The sequence below is a fragment of the Malassezia sympodialis genome, genomic scaffold (assembly GCF_000349305.1).
Source record: "Malassezia sympodialis ATCC 42132 genomic scaffold, msy_sf_2, whole genome shotgun sequence".
NCBI classification, from domain to species: domain Eukaryota; kingdom Fungi; phylum Basidiomycota; class Malasseziomycetes; order Malasseziales; family Malasseziaceae; genus Malassezia; species Malassezia sympodialis.
In genome coordinates, this window is record NW_017387800.1 from 153,471 (window position 1) to 167,769 (window position 14,299).

General features: G+C 54.2%; 7 protein-coding genes and 1 pseudogene across 8 annotated transcripts; 5 read left to right on the forward strand and 3 right to left on the reverse strand.

Moving 5' to 3' along the window:
- Positions 1-117: 117 nt before the first annotated feature.
- On the forward strand, positions 118-1,544 carry MSY001_0398 (uncharacterized protein; the record flags this gene model as incomplete). The annotated part of the gene is made up of 2 exons (XM_018885481.1): positions 118-290; positions 317-1,544. 2 exons carry the CDS (start codon positions 118-120, stop codon positions 1,542-1,544), a joined length of 1,401 nt encoding a protein of 466 aa, XP_018739032.1.
- A 173-nt stretch (positions 1,545-1,717) lies between these two features.
- Positions 1,718-2,286, forward strand: MSY001_0399 (annotated as a pseudogene). The gene is given in 3 exon segments: positions 1,718-2,029; positions 2,058-2,129; positions 2,134-2,286. Coding segments are annotated over 3 exon segments (537 nt in total).
- Positions 2,287-3,139: 853 nt separating this feature from the next.
- On the forward strand, positions 3,140-3,792 carry MSY001_0400 (uncharacterized protein; the record flags this gene model as incomplete). The annotated part of the gene is made up of 2 exons (XM_018885482.1): positions 3,140-3,356; positions 3,383-3,792. The coding sequence occupies 2 exons, from the start codon at positions 3,140-3,142 to the stop codon at positions 3,790-3,792; spliced, it is 627 nt and encodes a 208-aa protein (XP_018739033.1).
- Positions 3,793-3,852: 60 nt separating this feature from the next.
- MSY001_0401 (uncharacterized protein) lies at positions 3,853-6,411 on the reverse strand (the record flags this gene model as incomplete). Its single annotated transcript, XM_018885483.1, has 4 exons — positions 3,853-4,177; positions 4,536-4,918; positions 4,970-5,073; positions 5,487-6,411. 4 exons carry the CDS (start codon positions 6,409-6,411, stop codon positions 3,853-3,855), a joined length of 1,737 nt encoding a protein of 578 aa, XP_018739034.1.
- A 230-nt stretch (positions 6,412-6,641) lies between these two features.
- MSY001_0402 (uncharacterized protein) lies at positions 6,642-7,348 on the reverse strand (the record flags this gene model as incomplete). The annotated part of the gene is made up of 2 exons (XM_018885484.1): positions 6,642-7,253; positions 7,298-7,348. The coding sequence occupies 2 exons, from the start codon at positions 7,346-7,348 to the stop codon at positions 6,642-6,644; spliced, it is 663 nt and encodes a 220-aa protein (XP_018739035.1).
- A 657-nt stretch (positions 7,349-8,005) lies between these two features.
- Positions 8,006-10,004, forward strand: MSY001_0403 (uncharacterized protein; the record flags this gene model as incomplete). The annotated part of the gene is made up of 2 exons (XM_018885485.1): positions 8,006-9,815; positions 9,934-10,004. 2 exons carry the CDS (start codon positions 8,006-8,008, stop codon positions 10,002-10,004), a joined length of 1,881 nt encoding a protein of 626 aa, XP_018739036.1.
- Positions 10,005-10,046: 42 nt separating this feature from the next.
- MSY001_0404 (uncharacterized protein) lies at positions 10,047-11,743 on the reverse strand (the record flags this gene model as incomplete). The annotated part of the gene is made up of 2 exons (XM_018885486.1): positions 10,047-11,678; positions 11,723-11,743. The coding sequence occupies 2 exons, from the start codon at positions 11,741-11,743 to the stop codon at positions 10,047-10,049; spliced, it is 1,653 nt and encodes a 550-aa protein (XP_018739037.1).
- Positions 11,744-12,413: 670 nt separating this feature from the next.
- On the forward strand, positions 12,414-14,204 carry MSY001_0405 (uncharacterized protein; the record flags this gene model as incomplete). The annotated part of the gene is made up of 1 exon (XM_018885488.1): positions 12,414-14,204. One exon carries the CDS (start codon positions 12,414-12,416, stop codon positions 14,202-14,204), a length of 1,791 nt encoding a protein of 596 aa, XP_018739038.1.
- Positions 14,205-14,299: the final 95 nt, after the last annotated feature.

A 14,299-nucleotide genomic window follows, 5' to 3' on the forward strand; every position in this document is an offset into this window, starting at 1 on the left:
GTTGAGGCCAGCGCGCGTATGTATAGCACGTGCCCCAAGTCAGGTGATGCGATGCCCGTGAAACCGACAGAATGCATTCACGCCGAAGGCCGCATAAGCTTCTAGCTTTCTTTCACGATGTCGTCGTATCAGCAGCAATTTGAAAACATTCAGCAGAGGGTCAGCCAGTTTGGTGAGTCCTTCATGTCGAGCGTCAGCTCGATGACGCATGCTGCGCACTCGGCTGCGACTCGTGAGCATTACTCGAGCGAGCAGCTCATGGAGATGGAGGGCCAGTATGGCGCCCACAAGTACGTTCTCTCCCAGCTAACCTAAGCTATCACCCTTTACCCGTTGTGTTCGACCGCGCGCATGGATCCCGTGTTTGGGACCCTGAGGGCAAGGAGTACCTCGACTTCCTGTCGGCCTACTCTGCTGTCAACCATGGACACTGCCACCCTGCGGTGGTGGGCACCCTTATTGCACAAGCCCAGAAGCTGACGCTGTCGTCGCGTGCTTTCTACAACTCTGTCTTTGCTCAGTTTGCCAAAAAGGTAACAGAACTGCTCAAGTATGACATGGTCCTTCCCATGAACACCGGCGCTGAGGCTGTTGAGACTGCTATGAAGCTCGCCCGCAAGTGGGCCTACATGAAGAAGGGTGTGCCTGATGGCAAGGCCCGCATTCTTAGTGCTACTGGCAACTTCCACGGCCGCACGATTGGTGTCATTAGTATGAGCACGGAGGACGACAGCCGCAACGGTTTCGGCCCGATGCTCGAGCGTGTCGGCCCTGTTGTCGAAGACCTGACTATTCGCTATAACAACGTCCAGGATATCGAGACGGCGCTGGAGCGTTATGGCCACGAGACTGCTGCTGTCCTTCTCGAGCCCATCCAGGGCGAGGCCGGCATCATGGTCCCCGATGACGACTACTTCCCCAAGGTGGCAGAGCTCTGCAAGAAGCACAATGTACTCCTGATCTGCGATGAAATCCAAACCGGTCTAGGCCGCACGGGTAAGATGCTGTGCTGCCAGCACTACGGTATCCGTCCCGACATTGTCACGCTTGGCAAGGCCCTCAGCGCTGGTGTGTACCCCGTCAGCGCCGTCCTCGCAGACAAGGACGTGATGCTCTGCATCAAGCCTGGTGAGCATGGCAGCACGTATGGTGGCAACCCGCTCGGCTCGGCTGTTGCCATTACGGCTCTGGAGGTGATTGTGAATGACAAACTGTGCGAGCGTGCCGAGGAACTCGGACAGTTCTTCCGCGCCGGTCTGAAGGAAATTAACAACCCTCTGCTTAAGGAGGTTCGTGGCAAGGGCTTGCTTAATGCCATTGTAATTGACGAGACCAAGAGCGTGAAGAAGCGTTCGGCCTGGGACCTGTGTCTGCTGCTGAAGGAGAAGGGTCTTCTCGCTAAGCCGACGCATCAAAACATTATCCGTCTGGCTCCTCCCCTGGTTATCACTGAGGAGGAACTCAAGCGTGGCCTTGAGATGATCAGCGCAGCTCTGAACGAGCTCGATACGCTGGACGTCATTCCTGGCGCGGAGGCCCACTAGACGCTTGGATGTTGACTAAGCTCCTCCACAATCATAGATTGGCCCAGGGGCCACCCACATTCTCCTTAGCATCAATGAGTGATACGAACTGTGACAATGCACCAGGTTCTAGCGAATCGCCAGAGCAGCCCATGAATGAGAAATCTAATACAGGAACGGATATGAAATTTGATATGGATCCATCCACAGGACGCAAGGTCCCACATAAGAAAGCCAACGAAGCATACCTCGTGCACCAACGCTGGCTTGAGAAGCAAGCGCGGATCGAGAAACGCAAACAATATCGGCGTGAAAACCGCCCTCTATCCCCGGAACTTCAGGAAGATGAGAAACCTGACTTCTCACCGCTCGCTAACTTTCTGTTCAGCATGGTCCTTGCGGCCCTTTTTTCCATCGTCATTTTCCTGTTATCAGGACTTTTTATCCAAGGGGATCCACTCTGGGGATACCGTGGCAAATGGACTAACTGGCATCGCTATATTCCGGTTGGTTGAAATGTTGACTGACTAGCAGCGACCCATGGTCGAATTCACGCCAGAGATCTTGAGCGGGTTCGACGGATCTAATCCCAAACTTCCTGTCCTGGTAGGTGTTCTTCCTTAACCTAAGCTATCTATCCGTGGGACTGTATTTGATGTCTCCGAAGGCTATCTGTATTATGGACCTGGCGGACCCTACCATATGTTCGCGGGCAGAGACGCTTCTCGGGCCTATGTTACTGGCTGTTTTGAAACGCACCTGACACATGACGTGAGAGGCCTGTCCGCGGGCGAACTGAAAGTGTTACAAGGATGGTACGAGTTCTATGCGGACCACAAATCCTACTTTAAAGTAGGATCCCTCAAAGTTCCACCCATCGATCCGAGTACCCCCATTCCTGAACCATGCGATAAAGCCGTGTCTCAAAAACCTTAACTAATATATATATATATATATACATGACTCTATATCCTAAGTCGTTAGTACTGTTCCAGCAAATAAGAAAGTTCGGATTCAGAGTAGTGCCCGGATACAGAATTGGGTTTATCGGGCCTTTTCGCCAGCGGCAAAGCCGTACGCAGACCGTCGTGATAAGACTCATCATCCACCGAAAACTTTCATATACATACCATAATGAACATCAAACTTATAGAAATATATCTTTAAGCGTTAGCCAAGTTCATAAAAAACACCAGTGCTCATTAAACAGCCTTAGAAATGTCCTCATAAAGGATACAGGGAGTTGCGGCCCTATACGTATCCTCGGACGGTAATTTCCAGCAATCAAAATGATTGAAGGTAATCACGGCAGGCGATATCGAAGCATCCATACTTACACTGGCGGTGTTAGTACAGGTTCAAGGGAGGGAAAAGATCAGGCAACGAAAGCTATCGCGAATCGATATAGAGAATCCCGCGAGACTCTAGTTTAAATGTTGAAACATCCTGATCTTTCCAGGGTCGATACGAACAATAAGGGAGTGTTCCTGCTCAAGGCAGGAATGAAAGCAAAAAACGGGGCTGCCAGCTCCAGTTGTGACTAGAGCCATTTCGGCCGAGTGTGCAGACTTTGGACCAGAGCAGATCGACCGGTCTTACGAAAATTGTTGATCGCCATGGTCGAAGAAGTGAAGAACCAGAACGAACTTATCGAAAAGAAGGAAAAGAAGGAGAAGAAGGAGAAGAAAGAAAAGAAGGAGAAAAAGGAGAAGAAAGAGAAGAAAGAGAAGAAGAGCGATGATGTGATGATCGAGGATACCGTCGGTGATACGTCGATGGCGGAGGTTGCCGAGGATGACGAAGTCGATCCTGCGAAGCTGAGCCCAATTGCCTGTATGTACTAACGTAACTAATACCAGGCCCTCTTGCTACCAAACCTTTGACTAAGAAGGTGTTCAAGACAATCCAGAAGGCGTCCAAGTCTCGAGGTCACGTCAAACGGGGCGTCAAAGAAGTTGTCAAAGGCCTGCGCAAGGGCGAGAAGGGTCTTGTTATCTTGGCCGGTGACATTTCACCTATCGATATCCTTTCGCACATCCCTGTACTTTGTGAAGACACTGGCAACCCATACGTTTTTGTGGCGTCGAAAGATCAGCTTGGAAGTGCCTCTAGCACTAAGCGCCCCACCAGCTGCGTCATGATTGTTCCCGGCGGAGGAAAGAAGGCAGTCGAGAAGGGAGAGACCAAGGTCAAGGAGGATTACCAAGAGGAATACTCGTACCTTCACAAGGAAGCGTCGCGCTTGGTTGAGCAGGCGCTCATGTCGTAATGGCCGACCTGTAGCTTCCGTGTACTATAGCTCCCTATGAAATTATCCTCATAAATCTACTCAATTATGAAGTCCAAGAAGTTTCCGGACTTCGGTCATGGTCTCTTGGCATTGCGCTCGGGCCTTGTCGCAACCGAGTTGGGCAATGCTGTCGAGATATCCAGCTTCATTTTCCAATCGATGGTATTCCTCCTGTATAGGTCGCAGCTCTTCCACAATCGTATCAGTCAAAGCAGATTTTAAAGACGCCCCTGAGCCACCCATGCGGTCGTTGAGGAGTTGCGCTACAAAGGACGGATTCTGGAGCTGGTCAGGATCTTCCGATGATGCGAGCGCCTTGCGAAGAATGCCGCCGTCAAACGCAGCCAAGATTTGCAGTAAATTACTGACAGCCGGTCGGTTCACTGTATCGTAAGATAGGATCGGAATACTGTCAGTGACTGCTTTCTTAATTTTGGAGCGAATTTGTTCCGGCGTGTCGGTAATGAGAATGCGTGAGTTGGCGTCCGGGGCTGACTTTGACATTTTTTGGTCAGGATTTCGCAAGGATAATATACGCTTCGATGGAGCTTGGGTCAGGATTCATTGGACACGCACTGATAATTTGTTCTGGCAAGTGAAAGAATCGGCTCTTCACGGCGCGATTGAAGTGAATAGCCAAGTCGCGAGTGAGCTCTAAGTGTTGTGTTTGATCATCTCCCACGGGCACATGTGTGGCTCTAAATGTAAGCGGAATCACGTACTGATACATGAGAATATCAGCAGCTTGAAGTACAGGGTATGCAAATAGACCCAATTGTAGCTGAGATTCGTTGACATGATCAATGTTTCCGCTATTTTGCAGCGTTGCGATCTTCGACTTCCATGTGGTCATGCGCTCGAGACGCCCAAAAGGCGACATACACATCAAGTACCACCCTAGCTCCGCATGTTCGGGAACGTGGTCTTGCAGAAAGATTGTGCATTTCTTTGGATCCAGCCCAATGGCAATGAGTGTAGCCAAGAGTTGGCGGCGATCCCGATAGAGCTGGGAGGCGTTTTGAGGAACAGTCAGAGCATGAAAGCTAGCAATGAAGAAGTACAACTTGTCATTGACGCCAGCCTTATTTTGAAGTTCGACCCAGTTCTTTAGGGCACCCAAGTAGTTTCCAAGCTAAAATTAGTTCTGTTCACGTACATGTGGAATTCCAGTAGGCTGGATGCCAGATACAATGACACGACCAAATGCAGAATTTACTTCGGGGTTCCTCAAGGTGGATGCCAGGCGTCGTTGATTGTGCCCTGTTACAATCCGTCCAAGGATGCTCAGATGCCGCATGATGTTGTTGTATGGTGTGGAGGCCGCAAGCGATCATAAATCCGACCATCCGAACTATACTACATGGGTGTCTACGAAATAGACTTTGTGGCCGCCGGTTTCGCTTCTGTGCCTTTCTGGGCACTTGATTCAATGGCAAGGGGCCGTTGTGAGGCCTTGTTAGCGCGATCACGAGCCTGCTCCAGGGTTTCAACGTATGTACTAGGAAACCAGCCAATGCGGCCATCTCTGGTACGACCACGCCACCATTGGCTTTCTTCGCCGGTTTCAGGATTCGTCTTACTCAACACAGCCACGATTTCATTTTGCTTGAGACTTAGCTCAAGGTTGTCAGCCGCGCTATAAGCAAAACGGGCGCGAACAAAGGTCAACTTACTCGGGTCAATAACGGAAGACCCCTGAGCATCCTGGAGCAGCTGCAAATCTGTTCCAGCCTCCGCAGCCTGTTTGGCCAAGCGTGCTCTCTCCTCGTCTTGTTTAGCTGTAATCAGCCTGACCAGTTTACCCATCAAGTAAGGTAAACCAATGACGGCAAGGAAGAAAATAAACAGGGGGCGCTTGCTTGGACGATGTTTACCAGGCGCACCACGACGAAAGTCGCTGAATTCTTTCGGGTCAATGCCCACAAGTGAGCCCCGACCAGTCATGCGCAAATATAAGTGTTTAAGCTGTCGAGCGAGGGCAAAAATACTGAGCACTTCGCCCAAGTAGTTGCGAAGATGGGCGAATTGATCCGCCACACCGACCATGGCAAAGAAGCTAGAATGAGTGGCCATGAATGTAGACTCCAACATCTGTGCAAAGCCACCGAATGCTCCCACAATGGAAGAAATAAGTTCAAAAGTTGCCTGTGTGCCGCTCTCCATGCGTTGTGTCAAGGAGTATTCGCCAGGCTGACCGTAGCCCATACCTCCAAAGCCGCCATAGCCCATACCTCCATAGCCGCCATAGCCCATCCCGCCGTAGCCGCCGTAGCCCATGTTGCCAAAGCCGCCGTAGCCCATTCCGCCATAGCCCATACCTCCATAACCCATACTTCCGTAGCCGCCGTAACCACCAAAGCGTGAATACGGTGAGTTATAAGTAGATCCATATGATCCGTAGCCACCCATCCCAGTACCATAGCCACCTGGGCCTGACCGGTGAGCGCCCACAACTGAATCTGGGTTTGCGCTACTTAAATTAGAAGGCCGTTCAGGTATAGCAGGAGCGACATCCGTAGTGGCATTGGGAGACGGAGATGAAATGGGAACTGAATCCACGCCACCGGACCTCTCCCATGGTTTAGGAGGCACCGGCATTCCTAGCGTTTAGGACCCGGCGCGGTGAGAGGCAAAAGAGGGCTCTTGGCCCCGCTGCTTATCTTGACCACGTGGCACCGCCACCGGCACGACGCCGGTCTTCGACCATGTCGCCAATGCACTCTTCCAAGGGGCAAACCACCTATGCTTTTGGGTTGTACAAAACCATACTAGATAGGTCTATAACATGCAAGTCCCATCCAGCAACCTCAGAATGCGTGCAAACACATTTACTTCTGGGCGGCAACCTGGGCCTGCAGACGGAGGTTGTCCTCCACGCGGCCGTGGTGGGTAATGTACTTGAGGTGGCAGCCGTCCTTCATGACACGCTTGCTGTCACGGGCCTCGAGGTACTCCTCACGGCTCATGTCAGTGAAGCCCCACTTCTTCGAGATGATGATCTTTTGGCGACCCGCGAACTTGTAACGCGAACGGCGGAGAGCCTCCACAGCCACAGGACGGTTGGCGTCACGGGTGCGGATCGACAGCAGAACCTGACCAATGTTCACACGAGCCACAAGACCGTACGGCTTACCGAAGGCACCACGCATACCCGTCTGAAGACGGTCGGCACCAGCGCACGAAAGCATCTTGTTGATACGGATGACGTGGTACGGGTGGACACGCACACGGAGGTGGAACGAGTCCTTACCAGTGGTCTTGGTCATGTACTTGTTGGCACAGATGCGCGAAGCTTCAAGAGCCTCAGCGGTGATCTGCTGGTGCTCGTCACACACCAGGTGAACGCAGAAGGGGAACTCGTCCACCGAGGCCTTCTTACGACCCAGATCGTAGATACGGATCTTAGGATCCGGCACACCACGGTTGTACCGGGACTTGGGCTGTTCATGTTAGTTCCAACTGCTCAACTGAGTAAATGACATACGTAAGGCTTGTTCTTGCAGTAACGGTAGCAACGAGCGGGGCGACGTCCCATCTGGTGATGTTAGATTGTGTTCTTCGCCACAGTGTCCACGTACGATGACCGAAGCTTGGTGAGAGAGAAGCTGTGGCGTTGGGTGGCTGCGTGGCTTGAGCCGGTCTTGAAAGATTCGCACGCCTTGTACAGTTAGTCACGTGGTTCATGTATCGGATGACACATCCTCCACATGTACTGCGCTCGGACCTCGTGTGGCCCCACGCGTGCGTCGGGGCGGCATGCGTGTCGTGTTCGGTTGGCATGGGCCCAGGACCTGCGAGGACTCGGCGGTTGAACAGCCACCCCTCTGATCGGAACTCGGGTTCTTCTAGGGATCAGATAGGGGACTTTACGGGCCTAGGGTATGCATCAAATGCTGCCGTTGCGCCGTTTCTGACAAATGTTGAAAGTCATCTCGGTCGCGTCACTCTCACAGCACCCGATAACATTCGACGGACCAACAATGATAGCCGAACTCGAACGCAAAGAAACGTTTCTGCTGCGTCTCTTCGAACACGGGCGTCTGTACAGCGATTACGGGCGACAGTGCAGCCTAGTTCTACCGCTGCACGAACGGTACGGCCAGCGCGTTCCGTGGCGGCCATGCAACATGTTTCTTCTCCTGCTCTAGCACCTGTCACGCCTTCAGCGTCCGCTGTCGGGTCAAATGCACGCATGACTAACACAGCTTCACCGACACCCACTACGCGTCAGAGTATTGCTACGGATGAATGGAATCGCAGAGTGAATGTATGGGACGACATCGAACTATTACAAAACCTTGATAGAACGGATCCACCGCCCCCCTTTTCATCAGCGATACCAAATGTTCAGGTGCACCAAGCTCCAGCTCCGGCTCATGAAATGAGACATGTGCCGAGCAGCCCACCACCCGCCTTTGAAAGTGACAGTGAACCAGCGCCAGAACCAGCAGAGAACGACGAAGACAACTCCAATCCATCCGGAGATGAATCCCCTGAGTTGTTAGACCCTGCAGTGTATCGCGAGCGTGATGCATGGGAGCGCGATCGACTTTTAGGGTATTCATTGGAGGAGCGAGTACTGCGTATGGAACGCCGTAAACAAGCCAGTGAATTGAGCGAAACAAACATGAACTCTCTGCGTCGTCGTTGGGAGACGGTGCCACGCGATCCTTCGTCTACTCTCCAGGCTGTTACAGCACCAGCTCCTCAATTTGTGGATACCCTAGGTTCAGAGCCTGATCCTGTGGACGACTCGTCCAGTGAAGACGAAGGACCACGTCCTGATGAAGACAACTCGGATAATGAGTGGGAGTCGGAGCACAATGCGCTGGAAGCACTGTACCAGTATGAGGCGGACATGCGGAGAACACTTTCGCATGACCGCGTGAATGCGCGCCGTACCTCGCGCCACGTTCCCCTTTCTCTCCAGCCTGGTGCGCTAGCTCGAGAATCAAGGCAGGAAGTCAGGGAGACAATACCCGGGAGCTTTCCACAAGAAGAGACAAATGAGACGCTCGCTTCCGCGAACCAAGCGTCTACCGTGTCCACTTCCTCGGAAGAGCCACTTCCGGTCCCTCAAGAAGCAGTGTCGCCCCAGAACACCACGGGCACGAGTGATTTGAACTCGCCGGTGTCTCTTTCCAATTCTGTACTGGATCGCCCACTACCTCCGCCGCCGCCTTCGCGCGTATCTCTAATTCGCGCTGCCTACGATCAACTCTACATGCTTCGTCGAGACCAGCGCGTGTATCACCAGTTTGACTCGGACATTGCTGAATTGGAAAATTATCTGTCTCGGTATGAGCCTTTACATGATGGAACAGAATCATCAAATCCCACACTCACCCACTTTGGTGGTGCCTTTACGAACCCGCGGTCCTCGGAGGCACCTCGGCCTACCCGGGCCCACTTGCCAGCCATCACGGATGCCACCAGACACTTTCCGCCCGCTGGCTCGGGCCCACCGGTCGCCAGGCCTCCCCTGCCTCCGCGCCGGGGAGCCCCCACTATTCAAGCGTCAACAAATACTCTCTCTTTCCAACAAGAAACGCCCAGAATTGCCTCGGAAGAAGACAGGCCTCAGGAGCAAGGCTCGGCTTCTGCGCATCCTACCATGAACCCGTTCGCAGCGGCGGAGGGTCCGGCGGAGTTGGTACCTGCTCCTGCCTTGCAGAACCCGTTTTTGCAGGAGACGCTCGTCACAGATTCTCTTGCACCAGCGGCTCCGCCCGAACCTTTGGAAGAATCTGCGGAGGCTCCGACTGAGCAAGTTCCAGCTCAGGCTGTCGCCGACGAGGAGATCACTGACTTGGACTTTGCTGTAGCGCATCTCGACGATCCAGAGATGCGGTATGAATGGGCATCACTGATCAGCGACTACCTGGGTCCAGCGCGTGAGCAAACGCAACTCTCCTTACAAGAACTGCAGCATATTTCGGTGGGTCGCGTAGAGGTGGAAAGTCGGCGTGTCACCTCCGCTGGTCGTGTGCGCGTGCGATTAAGTGTGGCAGGGATCCGCGTGGAGCGCTGCAGTGTGTGTCTAGAGCAATTCAAAGGAGGGCAAAAAGCCTGTATTCTTCCATGTTTGCACATGTACGTATGCAACTTTTGACAAAACAGCTTCCACGATCGGTGCACGATCGACTTCCTGCGTCATTCGCGTCTTTGCCCGATATGTCGCCAGGACGTGACACATGCATAAGCTCATGTACATACAATTCTAGCGACTGTATCTAATGAGTCTGCAAGGCCTGGATCTTCTCGACCAGTTCGTGAGCAGCCTTTGTGAAGTCCACGGGAACCGCCTGGGTCACCGTGTAGCGCACGCGATTCGTGTCATTAAACGTCTCTTGCTTGGCGCGACAGTTGAAGTGCATCATGCGGCCGCTGAGGCGCTGGAGGATCGCACGAAATTCGTTTTCATTTTCCACACGAATCGCTTCCAGCTGATCAGCTGTCATACCAATGATTGCCTCGCCCACTTCGTTGAATCCGCTGATCCAAATCTGGCCGGAGTAGTCTGCGATGTTGGCAGAGAAGATATAGCGATGCACTGGTGCAGGATAGCTGCGGTCGCATTTCTCGCAGCGCCAGCCGTCACCGTCGTCTAGCACTTTCTTATTGCAGTCTTGAGAGGGGCAAGCCGGGTAGTATAGATTATTCGGGCGGACATACAAGATCGTGGCACGCGTGTTAAAGTAGTCGGGGCGCTCAAAGGATGTGCCCAGCGACTGGTCCTTGACCTCGGCGAGCGTGCGCCGCTCATTGGAGCGCAGCGAGCCACCTGTAGCAGCGGTGGCATTGTCCATGGTAGACGAGAAGCCACGAATGCTAGCAGAGTTGCCTTCATTGTCGTACCAGCCGCGGAGCCCATGCGACTCAGGGATATCCGGATTAATAGCCATTGTCGAGCTAGAAAACATGCTGAGACTGCGTCCACCAAAGTCGCTGACCTTGACGCCCTTGAACGCAATCACGGGCTTCTCTTCGCCTGCCAACAAGTTGACAAAGTTCTCCGCCTGCGATCCCCAAAGGGTCATGCGCACACTCATACCACTGCTGTCAATAAGTGTCAGCTCGCGCTTTTTGATCGGACGCTGAGTGGCCTTGGATACAATCTCAGAGACATCCGAGTAGTTGTCGAGAATGGTGATGACATCTGTAGTCTGGTTCGGCTCCACAGTCGAGAGCTGGTCGATCGGGACAAAGTTGTACTTGACTTCGGGCACATCGCCTGCCTCGGCGCATTCCTCAATCTCACTGTTACTTTCTAAAGTGATTTCATATTCATTGGGAAGTGTGCTAAATTGCTTTTTCGCGATGGTCACTTTGGCTTTGCTAATAAAGTAAACTTTATTCTCCTGTAAAATAGGATAAAACCGGTCGACGGCATCATTGAAACCAGTGGCGCGGATCTCACCGCTCTCGTCCAGCAGATTCACACTGAACAACTTTCCATCGCCGCGGGCGTTGGACCAGTGCCTGACATCTGACTTGAGAGTGACACGCGCCTTGATGGTCCACTTGTTCTGGTACGGTGAGAGTGCTTCGATTGGATACACGGGCATACCCGAGCTCGACTTGGTCACACCACGCGACGCTGGGGCGCCATGCGAGCCGGACAGGGCCTGCGCGCCGATCGATGGCTCGGGCTTTGCAGAGGCAGCCGGTGCGCTCCCGGAATTGGAACCTCGCGCAGTCTCAATGTTCTGCGGGCTGCCAATGCGTTCTGGTAGGGGGGGGGTGAGCACATCGAGGTTGAGCAGGATCAGGATCTTGCGGTTCTGCACCGTGTTCGACGTGAACTGCGTGATCCTAACCACCACATTTTTTTCCAGAGAGCCGTTTTCCACGAGAGGTTTGAGCTGTGTGGCCAGCATGGCTGCGAGGTAAGACGCGGTCAACATACCTTGTGTGTAGAACTCGCCATCGCTAAGCACGACGCGATACCGTTCGCTCACGTTCGCGCTCGCATTCGTCGTTTGGAGTTTCTTGAGGCTCAGAATCTGGCATACAGGTACAGATGAAGCTGAACCATCCGTCGAATCGAGCATGCTCGCGATCACGCCCCGTGTAAGCTCAGCGGACGTCATGACTTTGTCGCGTGTGGCAAAGCGGTGTGTTAATGTCGAACGCGCTACTTTCGCGGCGCGTCCCGCGATGGCCACGTGGTTACGTGGAGACTCGCGTGGCACAATCCTCGAACCAATCAATGCGGAGAAATTGTCAACCGAGCGCCTCGGTTGGGAGGCGCCCTCATCGGTATCCCGGCCAAGGTCCCCGTCGGGATAGCTGTGACGCCCAGCAAGATGAGCGGCGGACACTGGAACTGGGTACGTCATGGAAGACTCATTCAGTCGAATAAATTTTCAAAACCATTGCGCTGGGGAGGTTCAGATCGAGCACCTTCTGTGCCGGACAAGGACACCTTACAGGATGGTCTGACGACGCCTCGTGTGAGCTCCCGCACGCCCTCACAGCCACCTGCACAAAGCTCTTCGCAGTCAGAGACAAGATCTGCATCCAGATCCATTCCTATTGCGCAGTCCCTGTCGAACCAAATGCGGGAACATGACCTTTATTCAAGCAGTCTTGCGTCGATGTCCTCGTACGCAAGCACGAACACCGATGAATCTAGCGATACGGACGTCGAGCGAAGCGGATCAGAGACTGGAGATTCGGAATCCAATGAGGGGCCTGTGCACTCCGAGGCCCAAGCGCCCCCGCCTTTTCTATACCCTGTACCCCATTCGATTGCCGAAGAGGTGCATGCAGGTCCCACCGGCTTTTCCACCCCTCGAGCGCCCACGTTCACTGCAGCCCATCAGGCCGACCAACTACATATGCAGGGACCCAGATTTGTTCCCTCGCCTATTCGGACTACGTTCGCGCGTGCGCCCATGACGCACAGCTACTTGCAGCGTGGATCTTCCGGTCGCACGCCTCGATCGAGTCAGCCAACTTCGCCCATGGAGCTGAATCTCGGCGAGCACTCGGCCGTGGATCAGCGGCAGACACAGAAGCTCTCGCCGACGAGCCATGGTGGTCGGGCCGACACGGGGCCTGATTCCGTGCCGCTGACACCATCGGCCATTGCGTTTCGCCGCTCATCGACGGTGGGTATGCCTACGATGTGGATGACAACGTCGCATTCGAATGCGCCCAGCGCCGTCAATACGCCTACGGCAACTAACTTTGGCCAGCGCACACCGTCTGTGGCCACTCAGCCGGCCATGTACTTCTCTACGCCTGGCTTATCCGTTTCGTCCGCACACGGCAGCTCACGCGACGGCTCTCCCCGCTTGAACCGTATTCCCAAGACGGACCCGTCGCCTACCATGGGGTCCTTCCGGCTGGACCCTGCGCCAGCAGGTCCGCTATGGAAGCGGCGCATGGAGTACAAGCACCCGAGCAAGACGGTGTATGGCTTCGCGACGAAAGAGGATGAGCTGGCGGAGGACCAGGACCGTGCTGAGGAGCTAGCGTCTCGTCCTGCGACTGAGGGGCGTGATGCCTCTTGGTTGCAGCAGCGGAAGAGTGCAACGCCCATGAGCAGTCGGCGCTCTAGTTGGCAGACGACGACCCCGTCTGTGACCTCGGAGGGCGCGGAGAAGCTTCCGCAGTACACTTGCACGGTCCATATTGAGGGCTTTTTGCCGCGCAAGATGGAGCTGATTGCTCCGGGCCAGCCCGCGCGCGACCGCGGCTGGGAGTCGCTCTACTTTGTGCTGCACGGCACTGTGCTGCACGTGTACAAAACGGACATTTCTCTGCTGTATAACAAGAGTGTGTCGGTGGACGTCATCTGGGGCCTGGCCAAGACGCCTCATGTCCATACCGTGCCGCTGAACGAGAGTTTGCACGACAACGAACCCGCGAGCGAAGAGCACGACAAGCGTGATGCAGTGGCGCATACCAATGCCACCGGTCTCGAGGCGCTGCTCTCCAAGAGCATTGACGTTAAGTCGTTGACGAACTCGAGGCTCCACGTGTCGGCCCCGGCTGATCTCCCCCCCAAAGTGCCTGCATCCAGCCAGCTTGAATATGACGAGCAGATCAAGCTGGTGCACAAGGCCCTGCAAGAAAATCGCATTCATTCCTATTCGATGGAGCGCGCGCAGTGCGGCCTCGCTGCCGACTACACCAAGCGCCAGCATGTTGTTCGCATGAAGGTGGCCGGCGAGCAGTTTTTGATCCAGACCCGCAACAACTTCCATGTGGTCGACTGGATCGAGGCGATCCAGGCCTCGGTGAACGTGTGCATGGATTTGGACACGCGTCCCATGCCCAGCTTTATCACATTGCCGCGCCGCCGCCGCCGCCGCCACGGCAGCGAAGCTGTGTCACTCAACCATCATTCCGCTCATTCATCACACGCAGTGCCCTCATGATCCTGTATGCATATCAAGGTCGTTTTAGTGCCTCAAAACGTTTCATCAAAGCGCCCCACTCCTCGTCGCCCTGCTGCGCCTCTACCTGCCGCGGC